This window comes from Nansenia antarctica (assembly GCF_963989245.1).
Source record: "Nansenia antarctica genome assembly, chromosome: 20".
Taxonomy (NCBI): Eukaryota; Metazoa; Chordata; class Actinopteri; order Argentiniformes; family Microstomatidae; genus Nansenia; species Nansenia antarctica.
In genome coordinates this window covers 5,005,207-5,024,278 of record NC_137693.1, presented here as the reverse complement: position 1 = coordinate 5,024,278, position 19,072 = coordinate 5,005,207, and the positions used below count along the sequence as shown (strand labels likewise).

General features: G+C 44.2%; 1 protein-coding gene across 1 annotated transcript; it reads right to left on the bottom strand.

The window, feature by feature from the left end:
- Positions 1 to 1,231: 1,231 nt before the first annotated feature.
- Positions 1,232 to 14,077, bottom strand: LOC308174886 (E3 ubiquitin-protein ligase rnf168-like; the record flags this gene model as incomplete). Its single annotated transcript, XM_080549996.1, has 5 exons — positions 1,232 to 1,276; positions 3,254 to 3,460; positions 12,212 to 12,370; positions 12,659 to 12,729; positions 13,732 to 14,077. The coding sequence occupies 5 exons, from the start codon at positions 14,075 to 14,077 to the stop codon at positions 1,232 to 1,234; spliced, it is 828 nt and encodes a 275-aa protein (XP_080406122.1).
- Positions 14,078 to 19,072: the final 4,995 nt, after the last annotated feature.

Here is a 19,072-nt window from a genome sequence, read left to right as displayed (position 1 = left end):
AATCGATTATATCCACGACAATACAATGTTCATGTTGTGCTCTCGACTAGATCTTCAAAACGGTGTATATAAGCCAGTTATCGAGATAGAATAAGATTAATCTTGACTCCCTGTAGGTAGGCTACTCAGAACTGTGTTCACACATCTAGTGAAGACTCCAGGGGCCATGGAGAGTCAGTCAGAAGTCTCTCTAGCATTACCTGCCAGCCCCGAGTAAAAGCACTATTTGATTGATTGATTGAAAACTTTATTAGAAGATTTGCAGAAGTAGGTACATGAAAGTACATATTACATACAAGGTCAACTAACAGGATAAAAACCCAAGAAAGCCACTGGCTTATTTCAATTGGGGTCCTTGATTCTCAATTCATCGTTACATGTAAGACAGACAAAAAAAACTAGTACTATCTACAAGATAAACATACATCCATCATGGGAAGAACAATATAACAAAACATTAGGTATGTACAGCGGGTAGGACAGGTGGGGACATACACCACAGGTGGGGGCGGGGGACAAAACACAAAGTATGTACAGTGGGTAGTTCGGGTCTTTTAATCTGATTTTTGATTTAGAGGGTCCAGTTACGGATTGCAGCCTCCTGTAAATGTTTTTTGAGAGTGGTTTTGAAGGTGGGCAGTGTTTTGCACTCCTTTAAGATTATAGGAAGGGCGTTCCACATTTTTACTGCATAGTTTGCAAACGAGTTTAACCCCTTGATTTGCCATGTTGCCATGGGGCTCATGTACTGTCATTAAACCTTGGCACTTTTTATATTCTTGTCCATCTCATTTGTTATTGTGCAGAGCAAGTTGGGGCTTGCTCAACAATTGGATTGGGGGCAGGCCACCTGAGTCTGGCAACGCCTCCTCCTCGGAGGGATGGACGTTTCCGCGTAGCTTGTAGTTTATTTCACACACTGATAACAAAGCCTCTTTCTCTGACAATGTGTCTTTGTGTGCTCCTGTACTTGGAACCGGGTCGGGGACATTTTCGTCTTGTTTTCTAGAATTGGGGCTATGCCAGTTTTTCTCCGTGGCTGGGTCCTGTCTCTTTAGACAGGTAGGTAAAGCCCTGGAGTACATCTAAACCTGATGCAAATGATGGCCGAAGACTACCATCTAGTGGCCAGTGCGAGGCGTGACAGCCCACAAATTCAGGCTCAATATTGTATAGAATCTATGGTGAAGATTCTACTCTACCCAGACATATGCCACCCCTGTGCTGCCACTCACAAGATCTGCATGGAAGCCCTCGACATGATATTCATGCTCCACTGGAAGAAGAAAACACTTTATAAAGATTCACAAAAAGACCAAGGATACACCAGGATTCCACAAAATATTTTAATAGAAAGTCATTACACCTTCTGGAAACAATAAAGAAAATACTTAACATGTTGCTTTTCTTTTTTTCCATACATAAATTACAAACATTTTCATACAGGTATCTCTATAGCATAATGCTCTGATTATAATTGTGTATTATACATTTAGTTTGTATATTGCTCAATTTAAAAAGATCCGCTACATTGAGGGTGAATGGTTTCTGTTACATGGTGCTTTTCACGATCATGGTTTCTCAGTGATCAGGGAGAAAATGTGCCTGTTTTTAGTAAGTATGTGGGCATCACTGCGATTGGCATCGTAGATACTACTGGGCATACTCTACAGTACCTACTCTCTAAACTTGAGTGTGGCCACAGGCACCTGGACCACCATTCCCCTGAAGAACCCTCTGGTGCCTTGGACTAACCAGCGATGCCTTGTTCAGAACATGAACGTGTGTCACAGATGACCCTGATTCTAACACATTGTGGGAAAAAATTCAAACATATTTGAAAAATTAAGTGCCATCAATTTACTTGGAAGCTTGCAGTGCGACATCGCGACGGGAATCTTAAACAATTTATTGTCTGTTGTTGTGTAAGAAGTGACTGTGCAGGTTTGGAAATAAACCCAAAGACAGTTGAAAACCCAGAGGGTCATCCCAGCAACACACACAGAACAGCAGAGGATTTCTCAATGCGACGTTAACATCTTTGTCGTGATTCTCTAAAAATGCTACTTCATTGTAATGTTTCATCAGTTTCAAAACTTTTTTTTGACATCTCACTGCATTGTTAGTGCTCACCCTCCACAACAAAGGCAACAAGTCCACCCCACAGAATCAGCCATGCTCAACATCTGCAAGGCACACTGCACTCACCACCCCACAGACCTCTGAGCCAATTACGGCCTCCCCCCCAACCCACCCCACCCCATTACATACACTATCAACTCTTGTCCTCTATGAGCTGCTAAGACTAATGGTCAACTAACAGACCATCCTTCCTGTCTAAATATCTACTATATCAGAAAAAATAACAACAAAAAAAAGGATGCCTCAGGAGATAACAGGGCAACTCCGCTAAAAGCCATTGTACATCACCCTAAATGCCACGGTTGAAACCAGAACACTGTCGTGCAAACCCCCGCATTAGGTCCCGCTGCTCCGCTCTCTCCTATAAAATGTGTGCAAGCTCACTGTTGGGGACTTTTTGATCATCCTGACCCTATGTTGTGTTTGATTGTGTAAACCAGTACTCTGCAAACTACTTTATTAAAACCTACTAAGGAACAAGTATTGTGTTTGTGCTTTGCTTGGGTCACGTCTCACCAGGGACCAGAGAGAGAGATCGTAGATTTTCATTACATTAACATTAATCTTCCAAGTCATCACACCGCATCAGGACAGTGCTGAAGCAGATAATTCATCTAGATGCTAAAAAAATTAAGATGTTTAGCTACTAAACGGTTTACCAATCAATAATTATTCAGTCCTCAACAAATCAATCAAAAGTAAAAATGCATTTAATTTATCCAGGTAGGTAAACACAGAACACACTACTGTAACAGTCTGGTCAACACAGCAGGCAGCACGCAGCAGACATAACTCATTAAATGTGGTATATGAAGGCAAAATCCAAAGTATGACAAAAATTGCCAAAATAGCCCCAGACCACTAAGGGTTTTTATGTCAAAAGGGGAAAGAAAAAACTTTTAGGCAAAACACAGGAACGGTTATAGCCATCAAGAACTGTTATGGGTTACAAACAGTCATAGCAATGCAGAGAGAAGCTGAACAAAAAAAGATAATGTGCGAGAATGCAACATTCTGCGACACAGACATTCAGAAATGAGGAGACAACATGTGTATTTGGTCTACATGTTGTTTTCGCGCCACTCATTGAGACCATTGTATAGGCTTGTGCCTGGGTCCTGGAATTGGCTCCAGTCGCATCCTTCAGCCAGCCTTTGAACTCCACCGGGTCTCCCTTCTTCACCAGGAGCTCACCCATCACCTGACTGGCCGTGTGGTAGCCCTTGTTCTCCAGCTGTCTGCCAGTGCCTGTCCCAATCCCTGGAACATCTCTCACAGACTTTGTTCCCATTGGCTCGGACACAAAGTTTCTGTGTTTCTGGGTGGTGGTGGTGGGTTCTGGGTGTGGTGAGATGAAGATCAGAGAAGGTTACCATTGGTTATACAGTCACTATTTAGAACCTCTTAATCGCAACTATTTTCAAGGTCTTTGAAAATAATAAGTAAAAATAATAACTGGTAGAACAGTAGTTACTATAAAGAGCAAAGGAAAACCTAACACGGACGCCGAAATGAAACTGACACGCGCAGCTGAGATTCACTCGAGGTTGACGAAGGATGTTATTTTGGCCGTTACGCACTTAATTAAGCGTAACTTATGGTTAAAGTTAGACATAACCTTCGACGGGTTACGGTTAGATATTAACTTCGAGTGGTTAAGGTAAGGTAATATGTCAGGGAAAGGTATTAGCAAATAATAAATAGTGCAATGTTTTATATATATATAAATAAAAAAAATAAAAAGCTGTTGTAATTGTACAATACAAGGTTTAAAACGCCGACTGCCACTCAATTGGATGCTACTCAATTGCCCATTGCGGGTAAAAAGCAAATAAACGATTATAATAAAATAAAATAATAATGATTGAATTGAATTGACTTACTTGACATTATCTCAGGAAGATTGTCAGACTGCCTCTGTCAGGAAAGTACAGCAAGTGATCACTGGTTCGTTCAGGATCCCTCCTCCTCTGCACTGACTCTCAACTTACTCAGAAACGAAACTTAACGAGACAGAAGGGGGAACGTTACTCGTAAACACGGGCGTACGAAAATACGGGAAATGATACTGGATCGTGACTCAGAGCGTAATCAGGTCATGACTGTAATGTGATTGGTTAATGCCAATCTACCGCCATAGTTATGTAGCCACTGATTGGTTAGCGGTCAAGAACATGCTAATCTTTCCTTCCCCCCCTGACATTATTAACATTAACAAGCCCCAGCCTGATCAGGTCATGTCTGTAGTGGTATTGGGTTATAATTGATTATAATTTTGTTATTCCGAAAATTACAAATGCAATGAATTCAGGCAAAAAAGGTGCACAATTCGCCCATTTCAACCTATGGGAGGTTATAATAATAAGTATTGATTAACATCATTTTGCCATATAGCCTACAAAGATGTAAGGATTTGGGGCATGTGAAATCTTAGGTTTGTTTTAAATCATTGTAACATTGTTTTAAATGTTCATGAAAGAAAAAGTATTACTTTTTTAAATATTGTGACTTAATGTTTTCAGTATTGGGTTCTGGCCAGACCCCTGTTGGTAAACAACGTATGCTAAATATGTTGGTAGTTTGAGGGTTTTGGCATTGCCAACAATGAAGTCTAAAAACATGTTTAATAAACAAGGACACCTGAGACAATGTGGAAACCATAACCACACTTGGAGTGGACTTCATGTGTAATGGCAAAATGTGTATATATATATATAAAATGTATATGTATGTATATGTGTTTTCCTTCTATCACTGAGACTGCCAATTGCCCCTGGCCTGAGCTAGATTACTCTTCCTGATACGACTGGTGGATTGATGATTCACTTGCTTAGTCAAATGTATTGATTTTAAGTTGCTTTGGAATATGGCGTCTGCTAAATGCCAAAAAGGTATATGTGTAATATTAACTGTTTATTATTGTGTAATACTGTCATTGAACGAGTCATTAATGATTCTAGTATTATTGATCATTAAACTGAATGTGTAGTAAGATTCAACCTTTAACCCCAGACAGAGTTTTAACTTACTTGTCATGAGATTTACTGTGAGGCCAAGTGCAGTGATACTGTAGTGGTTTTATATCATGTTATACTGAGAAATGTAAGTCTCTCTACAGTTTGGTGAATCGAGCACTCAAGGAAGGCCCATTTCCTTCCTGTAAGGGATGGGCCAACATCTGTGGCGCAGTGAATAATTCTGACTATGGACAGGGCCCATAACTAAAAGATTTGTATAATATGATTGGTTCCCAAGAATAGTGACCTCATGACCAGGGACAGGTCTATAAATATGAGTCGCACTCATCTTTGGGGGCTTCCTACTTGCTTCTTGCTTTGGGCTATTGCTTCTTGCTTATTGGTCTGCTCATTTCTCTCTGTGCTCATGTAACTTGGCTTAATAAAAGGCCTCTTTGGAGACAATTGATCTAAGCTCTTTGTGCTTTGTAAGTTCTACTAAATCTATTAAGAATCGATTATATCCCCGACAATACAATGTTCATGTTGTGCTCTCGACTAGATCTTCAAAACGGTGTATATAAGCCAGTTATCGAGATAGAATAAGATGAATCTTGACTCCCGGTAGGTAGGCTACTCAGAACTGTGTTCACACATCTAGTGAAGACTCCAGGGGCCATGGAGAGTCAGTCAGAAGTCTCTCTAGCATTACCTGCCAGCCCAGAGTAAAAGCACTATGGGGCTCATGTACTGTCATTAAACCGTGGCACTTTTTATATTCTTGTCCATCTCATTTGTTATTGTGCAGAGCAAGTTGGGGCTTGCTACACATGCATAATCCACTGACAGTTGTCAGTTGCCAGTTTTTCTCCGTGGCTGGGTCCTGTCTCTTTAGACAGGTAGGTAAAGCCCTGGAGTACATCTAAACCTGATGCAAATGATGGCCGAAGACTACCATCTAGTGGCCAGTGCGAGGCGTGACAGCCCACAAATTCAGGCTCAATATTGTATAGAATCTATGGTGAAGATTCTACTCTACCCAGACATATGCCACCCCTGTGCTGCCACTCACAAGATCTGCATGGAAGCCCTCGACATGATATTCATGCTCCACTGGAAGAAGAAAACACTTTATAAAGATCCACAAAAAGACCAAGGATACACCAGGATTCCACAAAATATTTTAATAGAAAGTCATTACACCTTCTGGAAACAATAAAGAAAATACTTAACATGTTGTTTTCTTTTTTCCATACATTTCTTAACAAGTATTGTGTTTGTGCTTTTTTGGGTCACGTCTCACCAGGGACCAGAGAGAGAGATCGTAGATTTTCATTACATTAACATTAATCTTCCAAGTCATCACACCGCATCAGGACAGTGCTGAAGCAGATATTCATCTCTAGATGCAAAAAACAACAACAAGATGTTTAGCTACTAAACGGTTTACCAATCAATAATTTTTCGGTCCTCAACAAATCAATCAAAAGTAAAAATGCTTTTTATTTATCCAGGTAGGTAAACACAGAACACACTACTGTAACAGTCTGGTCAACACAGCAGGCAGCACGCAGCAGACATAACTCATTAAATGTGGTATATGAAGGCAAAATCCAAGGTATGACAAAAACGGCCAAAATAGCCCCAGACCACTAAGGGTTAACGTACATTAATTATGTCAAAAGGGGAGAGAAAAAACTTTTAGGCAAAACACAGGAACGGTATAGCCATCAAGAACTGTTATGGGTTACAAACAGTCATAGCAATGCAGAGAGAAGCTGAACAAAAAAAGATAATGACACAGACATTCAGAAATGAACACAAAATGTGTTTAAAAAAAAAAGGTTTACATGTTGTTGTCGTACCTCTCATTGAGACCGTTGTAGGCTTGTGTCTGGGTCCTGGAATTGGCCCCAGTCGCATCCTTCAGCCAGCTTTTGAACACACCCAGTTTGCAGACTGGGATGGGCACAGCGTTTTTGACCGTGTAGCCCAGGGGTCGGCAACCCGCGGCTCCGGAGCCGCATGCAGCTCTTTTGCCCATCTCCACTGGCTCCCTGTGGATTTGACCACAAATGGAAATTAACAACGATTATTTATTTTTTACGTTGCCGCGGTGTCTCTCCTTGAACTACAACTCCCTGTTTACGCTGTAATGTTGTACGAGGGCCAATAGGATTCGGATATGTCAATAAAACAGTTACATTTTTCATGTAAAACTTTGGTGACACCTAATGTTAGTTAGGCCTTATAGGCTATGTCCTAGGTGGAAAGTTTACACTGCCTAATTTAACATCATAAAAAATAAAGAAGGCACTTTCACTTTGCCTTGCCTTGCTTTTTAATGATCCATGTTGCAGCCATTATGTGTGTATGGATGATTATATGTTTAATGTGTTGTAATACTTATTTGTGAACACTGGGTGGAGCATGGGTGCAGGAAAGCATTTAAGGTGAACTCACCAGGACAGGTGTAGGCATTTGCAGAGTGGGATGGGCACACAGTTTTTGACCGTGTAGCCCAGGGGTCGGCAAGCCGCGGCTCCGGAGCCGCATGCGGCTCTTTTGCCCATCTTCACTGGCTCCCTGTGGCTTTGAGCACAAATGGAAATTAACAACGATTATTTATTTTTTACGTTGCCGCGGTGTCTCTCCTTGAACTAGCCGAATTGAGACTACAGGTCGCCAAAAATAACATCGTGGGAGATAGCTGTGTGATTATTCTCACTGAAACCTGGCTAAATGACACTATCCTGGACTCCGCGGTTAGCCTGGAAGGACGGACCCTTCACCGGGCAGATCGGACTTTGCTTAGCGGAAAGACCCGCGGAGGTGGGGTCATTATATCTTCGAAGGATAGCGGGTGCTTAAACACGAAAACTGTAAGTAGCCACTGTTCCCCAAACCTGGAATACTTGACTGTTAAATGCCGACCCACTTACCTCCCGAGGGAATTCAATGCAGTGTATATTACAAGCGTTTACATTGCACCTAATGCAGATGGTAGCTTAGCATTGGCGCGGCTATATGACGTCATCAGTGGTCAACAGGACGCGGACCCACAGGCAGTTCACATTATAGCCGGAGATTTTAATCATGCCGACCTGAAGGCAGTACTACCCAAGTTCTATCAGCATGTTAAATGTGCAACAAGAGGAGAAAAAACACTGGATAAGGTATACACCAACATCAAGCGTGCTTACAAGGCTAGACCGCTAGCTCATCTAGGCATGTCTGACCATGTGTCAATCCTCCTGATCCCAGCCTACACTACCATGAGGAAAAGTGCTCCCATCATCACTAAGACTGTCAGAACCTGGCCAGAAGGGTCCGCTCCACTGCAGATCTGCCTAAATGACACCTCATGGCAGGAATATGAGCATGAGGACCTGGAACAGTTCACGTCGTCGGTTCTGAACCACATAGTGAACTGCACCAACTCAGTCACCGTGGACAAACGGGTCCGGGTCTACCCCAACACGAAGCCATGGATGACTGGGAAGGTCCAAAAACTGATCAATGAGAGGGACAACGCCTTCTTCGCAGGGAAGGGCACACTGCTGTACAGCACCACCAGGGCTAACCTAAAGCGCGGCATCCGAGAGGCCAAGGCAGACCACAGAGAGAAGATTGAGGAATGCTTCCTGAGCAACGACTCCAGGCGGATGTGGCAGGGGGTTCAGCACATGACAAACTTCAGAGCCAACAGGCTCACAGCCGCAGAGGACGACCCCCTGCTGGTGGAAAAGCTGAACTCCTTCTACGCCCGGTTCGACGAGGGGCGAACGGAGGTAACCACAACACAAACACCACTCTCTCCAGCTCTCAGCAGCCTCACCCTCACAGAGCATGAAGTGAGACGCGTGCTGAAGGCGGTGGACCCCAGGAAAGCCTCGGGGCCGGATGGCGTCCTGGGACGGGTGCTGAGGGACTGCGCCGACCAGCTGGCCGGGGTTTTCACCAACATCTTCAACCAGTCCCTGTCCCAGGCCACCATCCCACCCTGCCTGAAAACCTCAACTATCATCCCAGTCCCGAAGAAAAGCACGGTGAGCTGCCTAAACGACTACCGCCCGGTGGCACTCACACCAATCATCATGAAGTGCTTCGAGAAACTAGTCCGGGCCCACATACTCACACGCCTCCCGCCCAACCTGGATCCATACCAGTTCGCCTACAGAGCCCACAGGTCCACAGAGGACGCCATCGCGACGACTCTCCGCGCCACTCTATCCCACCTGGAGAGGGGAAACAGCTACGCGAGACTGCTCTTTGTGGACTTCAGCTCTGCCTTCAACACCATCCTTCCAGACAGGCTAGTGACCAAACTACTAGACCTGGGACTATCACACTCTATATGTGCATGGATCAAGGACTTCCTGACCGACCGCCCCCAGAAGGTGCGGGTGGGCTCCCACACCTCCACAGCCCTCAGACTCAGCACTGGGTCCCCCCAGGGCTGCGTGCTAAGCCCCATCCTCTACAACCTCTACACCTACGACTTCACCCCCGTCCACCCCAGCAACTCCATCGTAAAGTTTGCAGACGACACCACCGTGGTGGGCTGCATCTCGGGGGGGGACGAGGCGGCGTACAGGGATGAGGTAGAGCAACTGAGCAAGCTGTGCAAGGTTAACAACCTGCTGCTGAACAAGTCAAAGACCCAGGAAATCATCGTGGACTTCAGGAGGAAAAAGTCTGAGGTCCAGCCCCTGCTCATCGACGGAGAGAGCGTGGAGAGAGTCTCAGCCCTCCGATTCCTGGGGGTGCACATACAGGATGACCTGTCCTGGAAGAACAACACAGCAGCCACCATCAAGAAGGCACAACAGCGGATCTACTTCCTGAGAGTCCTCAGGAAGGAACACAACAAGCAGGAGATAATGGTGGCCTACTACCGCGGCGCAGTGGAGAGCATCCTCACCTACGGCATCTGCAACTGGTTCTCCAGCTGCACAACCGCGGAGAGAAATGCGCTACAGAGAGTCGTGAGAACAGCCCAGAAGATCACCGGCGCCCCCCTCCCCTCTCTGGAAAAGCTGTACAACACACGCTGTCTCAGGAAGGCCTCCAAGATCTCCAGAGACCCAACCCACCCTGTGTACGAACACTTTGCTCGGCTGCCCTCGAAAAGGCGGTACAGGACCATGGCCGCAAGGACAAACAGACTGAAGCACAGCTTCTACCCCAGGGCCATCCAGGCCCTGAACACAGCAAAGACCTAGGTTCTGGGCCCTGGACAGTCTGGACGGATTGATGGCAGCTGCTGGACTGAAAAAATCAGGTGTAGTGCTGAGGCACAAATATGTAAATGTCAAGCCTGCAAACTGCGACACTTTAAATGAATGTGCAATAACACTATGTGCAATGTGACAACCCTAGTCGTCTATCTGTACAGTATAGTATAGTGGATAGTGTACATAGCCTTTATTTATGTAAACCAGCTCCTTCCCTTCTTGTGTTTTTTTGTTGTTTTTTTTTGTTTCCTAGCACCAGGGGAGCCACCCCTCCTAAATTTCGTTGTTTGGTACCTGTACTATAGCAATGACAATAAAGACCATTCATTCATTCATTCATGTTGGCACATGACTAGTATTTTGACTGGACCCAACATGAGACTGGATGTGACAGTTTTTTTTTTCAAGAGTAGACCTATATCCATAGGGATTGACGAAGTACTGCGGCAGGCAAAGCAAGAAACTATCCACATTGTCTACAACTTTGTGGCTAGATTTATAGACGGACATCGGCGACGTACATCGATGAACGGGAGCTTCCCGGTGAGCGCTATTTGCCTACTTTTTTTTTTGTAATCAATTATTTATTGCAAAACAGTACACATGAAAAACTCACATTAATACACCAAACAAAATAAGTGTCTGCCCTGATTTCCCCCCCCCTTATCTTAACCCCCCCCCCCTCCCACACTATAAACTATTTGCCTACTTTTAAATGCAAAAAGCGGCTTGTCTTTAGCTCAAACCGTTTCCGAATTATGAACTTCTAAAGAAGGTATGATATTTGGGAGCGCCGGCGTTCCTGCGGGTCTGAGAGGGTTTAACTTAAAATAGTGAAAAGAGGACGAGGGAGGCTAGTTTTCATTTGGTACTGTAGTCTACAGTCTGTAGATTTGTCTATTTTTTGGCTGACGATCTCTTGGTTTGCTCACTTCCTCCGGATGAAATTACAAACTTATCCATATTTTTTCTCAGGCTAGTATAGCCAGATAAAAGTATCAACCCACTTGTTAAAAGGCACCAGAATACACGAAATTGCATCTACTCTGTAAAAAAAAAAGTTTGGGGGGAACCCCCCAGACCCCCTTTACGCTATCCTAAGTGTTTCACTTTTGTAAAGCACAATACGTTTGCATTCGGTTGTATGCATATGTGCTAAGGCTTATGTATTTGTAGCCTACTATTTTGATAGTAGGCTAATATATAGACACTTACAGCATGTGTTGCCTTCATTATAAGGCTTATATAAGGCTTTACATTTTTTTGCGGCTCCAGACAGATTCGTTTTTTTGTTTTTTGGTCCAATATGGCTCTTTCAACATTTAAGGTTGCGGACCCCTGGTGTAGCCATACTCACGGCTTTTGTTTGTTGTAGTTAGTGTTATTATTAGAGTAAATAATTTTTGCAGCTATACATAGGTCGTCTGTACTGAGTTCACACGTCGAACTAGATTCTACCCAGTCTAGCCAAATCCCTCGCTGGCTTTAGTAGGAATAATCCATGTTCCAAATAGTTGATTTTGTTAAGCCTAGTTTTGGCTATGTTTCTAATTGTTGTCATTTCTAAATGGTGAAACCAATATGTACACAAATACCATCAGATAAAAGCTGAGAATCTTTACTCTAACCTCATAGTAATTGTTTGATTTAAAATACAAACGTTTGGAAGAGAAAAATGAAAAGAAAAATGCTTCACTGTCGCAATACTTATGGAGGACACTATTACATCAAATGTATCATATCGGCATGGGTTCAATGGGAATGGGACTGACCCACTCAGAAAAGAAAAAATGTAAAAAAATATAGCATACATTGTTAGAAGAAAAGGTAAAAAAGGAAATAAATGCTCATTGCTAATGTACTATTACAACCTACCAACTCCTGGCTGAGCTGTCTGGCCAGTCTGGCCAGCCGCCTCTCCTCTTCTCTCCTCCTCTCCTCGGCCAGACGTGCGTCCTCGGCCAGGAGGTGCTGGATGTACTCCTCACTGGCCTTCCTCTCCTCCTCATCCACAGCACGCTTCTCCTCGGCCAGCTGCCAACCGTTTAAAACGTGAGTGATTGGCAGCAGTTATACAGCAATCAGCAGTTATTTAGTAAATCAGCAGTTATTTAGTAAATAAGCAGTTAAATAATGTCCTCTTATATTTTTTTATTTTCATATTGTTTTTACATGTTATACAAATGTAATGTATTTGTATTATTATTATTATTATTATTATTATTACACATAGACAGACACACACACACACACACACACACACACACACACACACACACACACACACGGTAATCGGCAGTTATACACCCTGAGAGTGCTGACCTTGCTGATTTGGTCCTCGAACTCCCTCCGCATCTCTCCTGGCTGGCTGACTCTGGGTCCGGAACCCAACGCTGAGGGCAGAGAGAGGAACGACAGGTCAGCCAACCTCACCAAGTCATTGCAAATAAAAGAAATCCTTCCTTCACACCTTTATGTAAAATATAGCTACTGTATATAAGGTCCCAAATGTCTATTGGTCTATCTTTATTTTGTATTCTTAGCTATTTTATTTAGCCTATTATTCAATTGTCACTTTATGTTGTTGTTGTTGTTGTTGTATAAAGAACATTAAGTACCTATTTATCTATAGCACACCCAGGATGCTGTATAGAAGGCAAACTGGTTAGGGGAGGAAAAGGTGAGAAGCATGTGAGCTGGGGAAACGCACATGCTAGTGGGGTCCGGGGGAAATACTGTAAAAACATATAAAATATGATTGTTTTAAATTATAAACTGAAGGTTTTAAATGATCATTTCTGTTGACTTTTAGGATTTATGGAAAGTTCTCATCCTAGAGTAAAATTGCAACAAATTAGCTGAAAAACTAAAGAGGACTTTGCAGAGGGGCAATTACTCCGGTCCAATTCACAGGCTAAAAGAAAATGGAGGGGCAAAATATAGGGCCGGTTTCACAGACAAGGCTAGTCCTGGACTAAATCAAACTTTCAATGTAAAATCTTGATTGCGGCCTGGGGTGGTCCAGTGGTCTAGCACCGTAGTCTATAGTGCACACATATGCCCATGTTGGCATGGGCTCGGCTCATGCCCTGCTGACATGCCCTCTCCTCCTTGCTTTCCTGTCTACCTTCAGTGAGTTCAATATCCCATAAAATATATCCAATATATATCCAATAAAATGAAAAATATGAGTGGGACTGCCCCACTCAGAAAAAGAATAACCAATGTCAAATCCCCATTGAAGATGCTTTTTAGTTTGGGATTAGGCTTAAGCCTTGTCTGTCAAACCGGCCCTAGACCCGCTGCCGGATCAATTACTCCAGTCCAATTCACTAAGGCTAAAACAAAACGGAATAAAACACAAGAGTTGGATGAAACTGGCATCAGTCACTCACGGCTTTCCTCCTCGTCCTCTTCACCGCGGATCCTCCGCTGGCACTGCAGAGGAAACGCCGCCTGCACCCGCCGCCACAGCGCGTCGTTGACCAGCGTCTTGTTCCTGGCGTTATGCCTCGCCCACGCGGACACCCTCTTGCGACACAGCGGGCAGCACACGTTGGCCTTTTCCACTGTCTCCTGGAAGCAGTGCTTGCAGAAGCTGTGGGCGCACGGCAGTGTCACCGGCTCCAAGAACACCTGCAGGCAGACTCCGCAGAGGCAGTCGGCCCAAGACAACACGCCCTCCTCCCCGCCCTCTGTCGCAGTCACAGCCACCTCGTCCTCAGACACTGGCCTGGGCATCCCTCCACGGTCCTGACGTCCTAGACTTCTGTGTCAAACCAAATGCCCAGAGGTTACAGTCGAAATAACATTCTGAGTAAGGTGATTTGGTTGACATTCTTGTGTTAGGTTTTCATATACTGTATATAAGTTACTAGTTCACGTTTATATGTTTAGAAAAGTACAGTTAGCCTACATGCTAACTCCCCCCTGTGAATAGGCCTATGGTGTACATAAGCATATAGCCTTAGTTTACATAATAGATACATTCTCAGATTCCTACCGATCACTTACCCCGCTATTTATGTCGATTTATGTCTCGTTCTTTTTTTAAATTATTATTATCTTGACTGTGAACACTGGACTGTGTATTGTTAGCACGGCTTGCATTTCATTTCGTATGTTCACTCGCGCGACAAACCGCCAGTTCACCGCCAGTTCAAAAGTGAACTACGGCATCATTACTTGGACACACAACATGTGTTTTAGGCAAATGGCAAGAAAACAAACGAAATCAAAGAGAGAAAAAAGAGGGGGAAACCTATCTGGGCGGGGGCAAGGTAATTTCTTATTAATTATTTATTACTCAAAATGAGCTTAATCAAACTAACTAATCGAGGTACATCTGGACCGTCGTAACAGTAAGAACTATCCATTTTAACACCAGATTAGCTAAGAAAGCACTAGAAGTAAAATGCACCCGTCTCTTCTCTGTCACTGGTTGAATCGACCCGCCCTCCAAATTTGATCTGGTATTTTGTTTTGCGTTGAAATTAATTGAGATAAATTTGAAAAAATGTTAGCATTTATTAGCATAATGGGTGCAATCTGACACTTCAAAATCAAATTAATAATTTAAAAAAATCTATCAATCTATTTTAGTTGATGACATTTATAATAAGGTACATTTTCACACCACTCTCTAAGCTACAAGCTTTCAACATGTATTTTCGGGAACAACACTGTCGACCACTGTCAACGCTAGCAATCTCTTTGTCTCCCCCTGCTGTCAGGTTTTAGCCATCAAACACATCTCATTGTACCAAGACTTGAGTAGATGAAGAACATGACGTTACCAGTGGCGATTCTAGAGATTTATACATGGGGTGGCAAGCAGATATTTTAGCGTGGCCATAATTTGTGGCCATCTTAATATGTGATTAATATTTATGTATATTTATCATCCCTTATTGCCTGTTCTACATATATAACTAGTGTGCATGTGTACGGGTTTCTCTCTTATCCAGTAAATTATTACAAAGACATAGGTTTGTAGGAGTTTTTTTTTTTTTTTTTTTTTTTACCCTAACCCACGTTTTATTATCTCTTTCATTCGGAGACAATAAACAAGGAACATGAATAACGTCTGCTGAACTTGATCGTCAGAACAAACATAATAAGAATGAGAGGTTTCATGTCCAAGCAAGCCCTTGAACTCATCCATGCATTTGTTTCGAGTAGACTTGATTATTGTAATGAATCAATTCATAGTTAACTATACTAACTCTAACGTTAGCTAAACAGTGAGTAAAAGCTGTATCTGTGTAGCTAACGATAGCTAGCGAGCTAAATAGCTAGCGAACTTAGCTAAGTGGTAAACAGCTGAACTGCAAAAACGTCTTCGCTTCATAACTCGACAAATAACGTTACACTGATTAACAAAACATTCATTCATTTACTAAACATATCCATTAGGTAATGAATTCTAAACGTAATAACATAATTAGTTAAAAGCACATTTAACATTACCTGAACAGGCTCCACGAGACTGACAGCTCAGCGGGCAAACTCAAATCTGTCACGTGACCCAGGGTGCAACCATTTGGGACGGAGGGGTGGAACACTGAGTTTATTTTTCAAACGTGAGAATTTACACTGAATTCTGATTAAAAATAAAAAATAAAGATCCAATAATAATAATACAACAAATGATATCAGTTGGTCTGTGTAACTGGGGTGGCAAGTAGGGTGGCAGGACCTTTTTCAAGGGTGGCAGCTGCCACCCTTTGCCACCGTGGTAGCTTCGCCACTGGACGTTACCATGTTAATCTTGTCATCATTGTAGTATTACCGCAATTTCCACTACATACATTGCATATGAATTCAGATTTTTCTGTACAAAAGTACAAAACCAACACAAACACATCATATGGAATGCTCTTTATTGGTAAGACTGAAACAAAACATGAAAAAATTAGTCTTAAACTGCACAAAACATGTAGCCTACTAGAAGCAGTATAGTTTCCCCTCTACAAACAGTGTAGACTGTTTTCTGTTAGTAGTAGCATTCATAATTTTCCTTCTTGTGTCAATATTTGGTCCATGTGAGAATAACAGAGAAACTGACCCTGGAAATATGCATATCCAAAACGTAAATTATTCAATTGCAAAATGTAAGTTAGAAAATAACATATCCTATACACTGGTCATTCTGATTAAATTCAATATAACTAAATTAAAACCTGCTATAATGTGGGTTTAAAGGCCGTAATATCTACAAAGTGACATGTCCATACTGTATATGGCATATGGCTTTCAGACACCATGGCGATGAGATAACCTGAAACAGTGAATTGTATAGATGTGTGAAAAGAAGACGATTAACGATCTTAAGAAAGAGCTAAAGTGAAATGATAGAACAAGGTGGATAATCTGGGAGTGAGAAAGCAGTGTTCAAAATGTGCTCAGTGATGATGACATGGGACCCCAGAAAAAAAACTCTCCTCGGGGACCACCAGCCGTTCCACATATTTGATCTGTTCCACCACCAGCACACCTGATTCAACTAATCAAGTGCAAAGCAATTATGGTTTGTACTTGATTAGTTGAATCAGGTGTGCTGGAGGAGGAACAGATCAAATATGTGGAACGGCTGGTGGTCCCCGAGGAGAGGTTTGAGAACCACTGCTCTAGACAGAAACAGTAACCCTGAGGTTATTGGGTCTGTTGAGCCCAGAAGGGGGTGCTGCTACTGTGCTCTGGGGCTTCTGGGGCTCCTGGTTTGTTGTGTCTGTTGTGCTGTTTGAGAAAAGAAAGCAACAGTGGGCTGACATTTACAGCGCTTGCAAGGAACACGTGAAGACCCAGACGCCAGGCTAACCTGGGTGGAGACAGGTGACAGTTTGTGCTTGTTGTTGTTGTTGACATCCTCCCTCCTGAGGACAACTCGCCCCCCCTCCAGCATCTTTTCCTTCGCCACCACCTCCCTTTCTGCCTCCTTTCCCTTCCCCTCCGCTGATTGCGAACTTGCTGCGCGCTTCGCGTATCTCCTTGCAGTCCCAGCTGATGCCGAAGCGGAGCCTCCGGACCATGAACCACACTCGGACCTGGTCGGGGTGCAGGGAGCATTTATGGGCGAGCATGACAGTCTCTGTCAGGGTCGGGTAGGGGAACACGTTGAAGGCCTCCACCAGCTTCTCTGTGCCCTCCAACTCCTGGGTCTGCTCTGAGCGCGCCCACAACAGCTTCAGACCGTTCGAGACGAGAGGCAGACACACCACGTGGTTTTGGTTGAGGCTGAATGCGGTGGCGGTGGGGGCGGAACTACACCCGGATACTTCAGGGGTCACACCCCCCTTGTGACCCTCAGCAGGCTCTGGAGGAGAGGAGAGAGTTTTATCAGGGGTGGAGGCCAGGCATGGTCTTTGAGCAGCGGGAGATCTGGGTGTAAAGACTAGGCCTGCTGTCTCAGTCTTGTCCGAGGGATGGACAACCCCTGGTGGATGGTGGTCCATCTTCCTGTGCTGTGTCCTGGTCATTACACAACTCCTATGAGGGTGTAAAAGAGAACAAAATAATTATCTCTTATCAGTGTTTGGTAGAAAGCTGGCGTGTCTCCACTCCACTCTATCCCACCTGGAGAGGGGGAACAGCTACGCGAGACTGCTCTTTGTGGACTTCAGCTCTGCCTTCAACACTATCCTTCCAGACAGGCTAGTGACCAAACTACTAGACCTGGGACTATCTCACTCTATCTGTGCATGGATCAAGGACTTCCTGTCTGACCGCCCCCAGAGGGTGCGGGTGGGCTCCCACACCTCCACAGCCCTCAGACTCAGCACTGGGTCCCCCCAGGGCTGCGTGCTAAGCCCCATCCTCTACAACCTCTACACCTACGACTTCACCCCCGTCCACCCCAGCAACTCCATCATAAAGTTTGCAGACGACACCACCGTGGTGGGCTGCATCTCGGGGGGGGACGAGGCGGAGTACAGGGATGGGGTGGAGCAGCTGGGCAAGCTGTGCAAGGTTAACAACCTGCTGCTGAACCAGTCAAAGACCCAGGAAATCATTGTGGACTTCAGGAGGAAAAAATCTGAGGTCCAGCCCCTGCTCGTCGATGGAGGGAGCGTGGAGAGAGTCTCAACTCTCCGATTCCTGGGGGTGCACATACAGGATAACCTGTCCTGGAAGACCAACACAGCAGCCATCATCAAGAAGGCACAACAGCGGCTCTACTTCCTGAGAGTCCTCAGGAAATACCACCTCAGACAGGAGCTGCTTGTGACCTTCTACCGCTGCACAGTGGAGAGCATCCTCACCTACTGCATCTGCGTGTGGTTCTCCAGCTGCACAGCCGCAGAGAGGAAAGCGCTACAGAGTCGTGAGATCGGCCCAGAAGATCATCGGCGCCCCCCTCCCCTCTCTGAAAGAGCTGTACAACACACTTTGCCTCAGGAAGACCTCCAAGATCTCCAGAGACCCATCCCACCCTGGGAACGAATACTTTGTTCGGCTGCCCTCAGGCAGGCGGTTCAGGACCATGTCCGCAAGGACAAATAGACTGAAGCTCAGCTTCTACCCTAGGGCCATTCAGGCCCTGAACACAGCAAAGACCTAGGTTCTAGGCCCTGGACAATCTAGACAATTTCATGGCAGCTACTAGATTCATGTAATCATAAGTGCAATACTGAAATACAACTGTGAACATTTCAAACCTGCAAACTGCGACACTTTAAATGAATGTGCAATAATACCATGTGCAATAGGACAACCCTCGTGTACATAAGGTTCAGA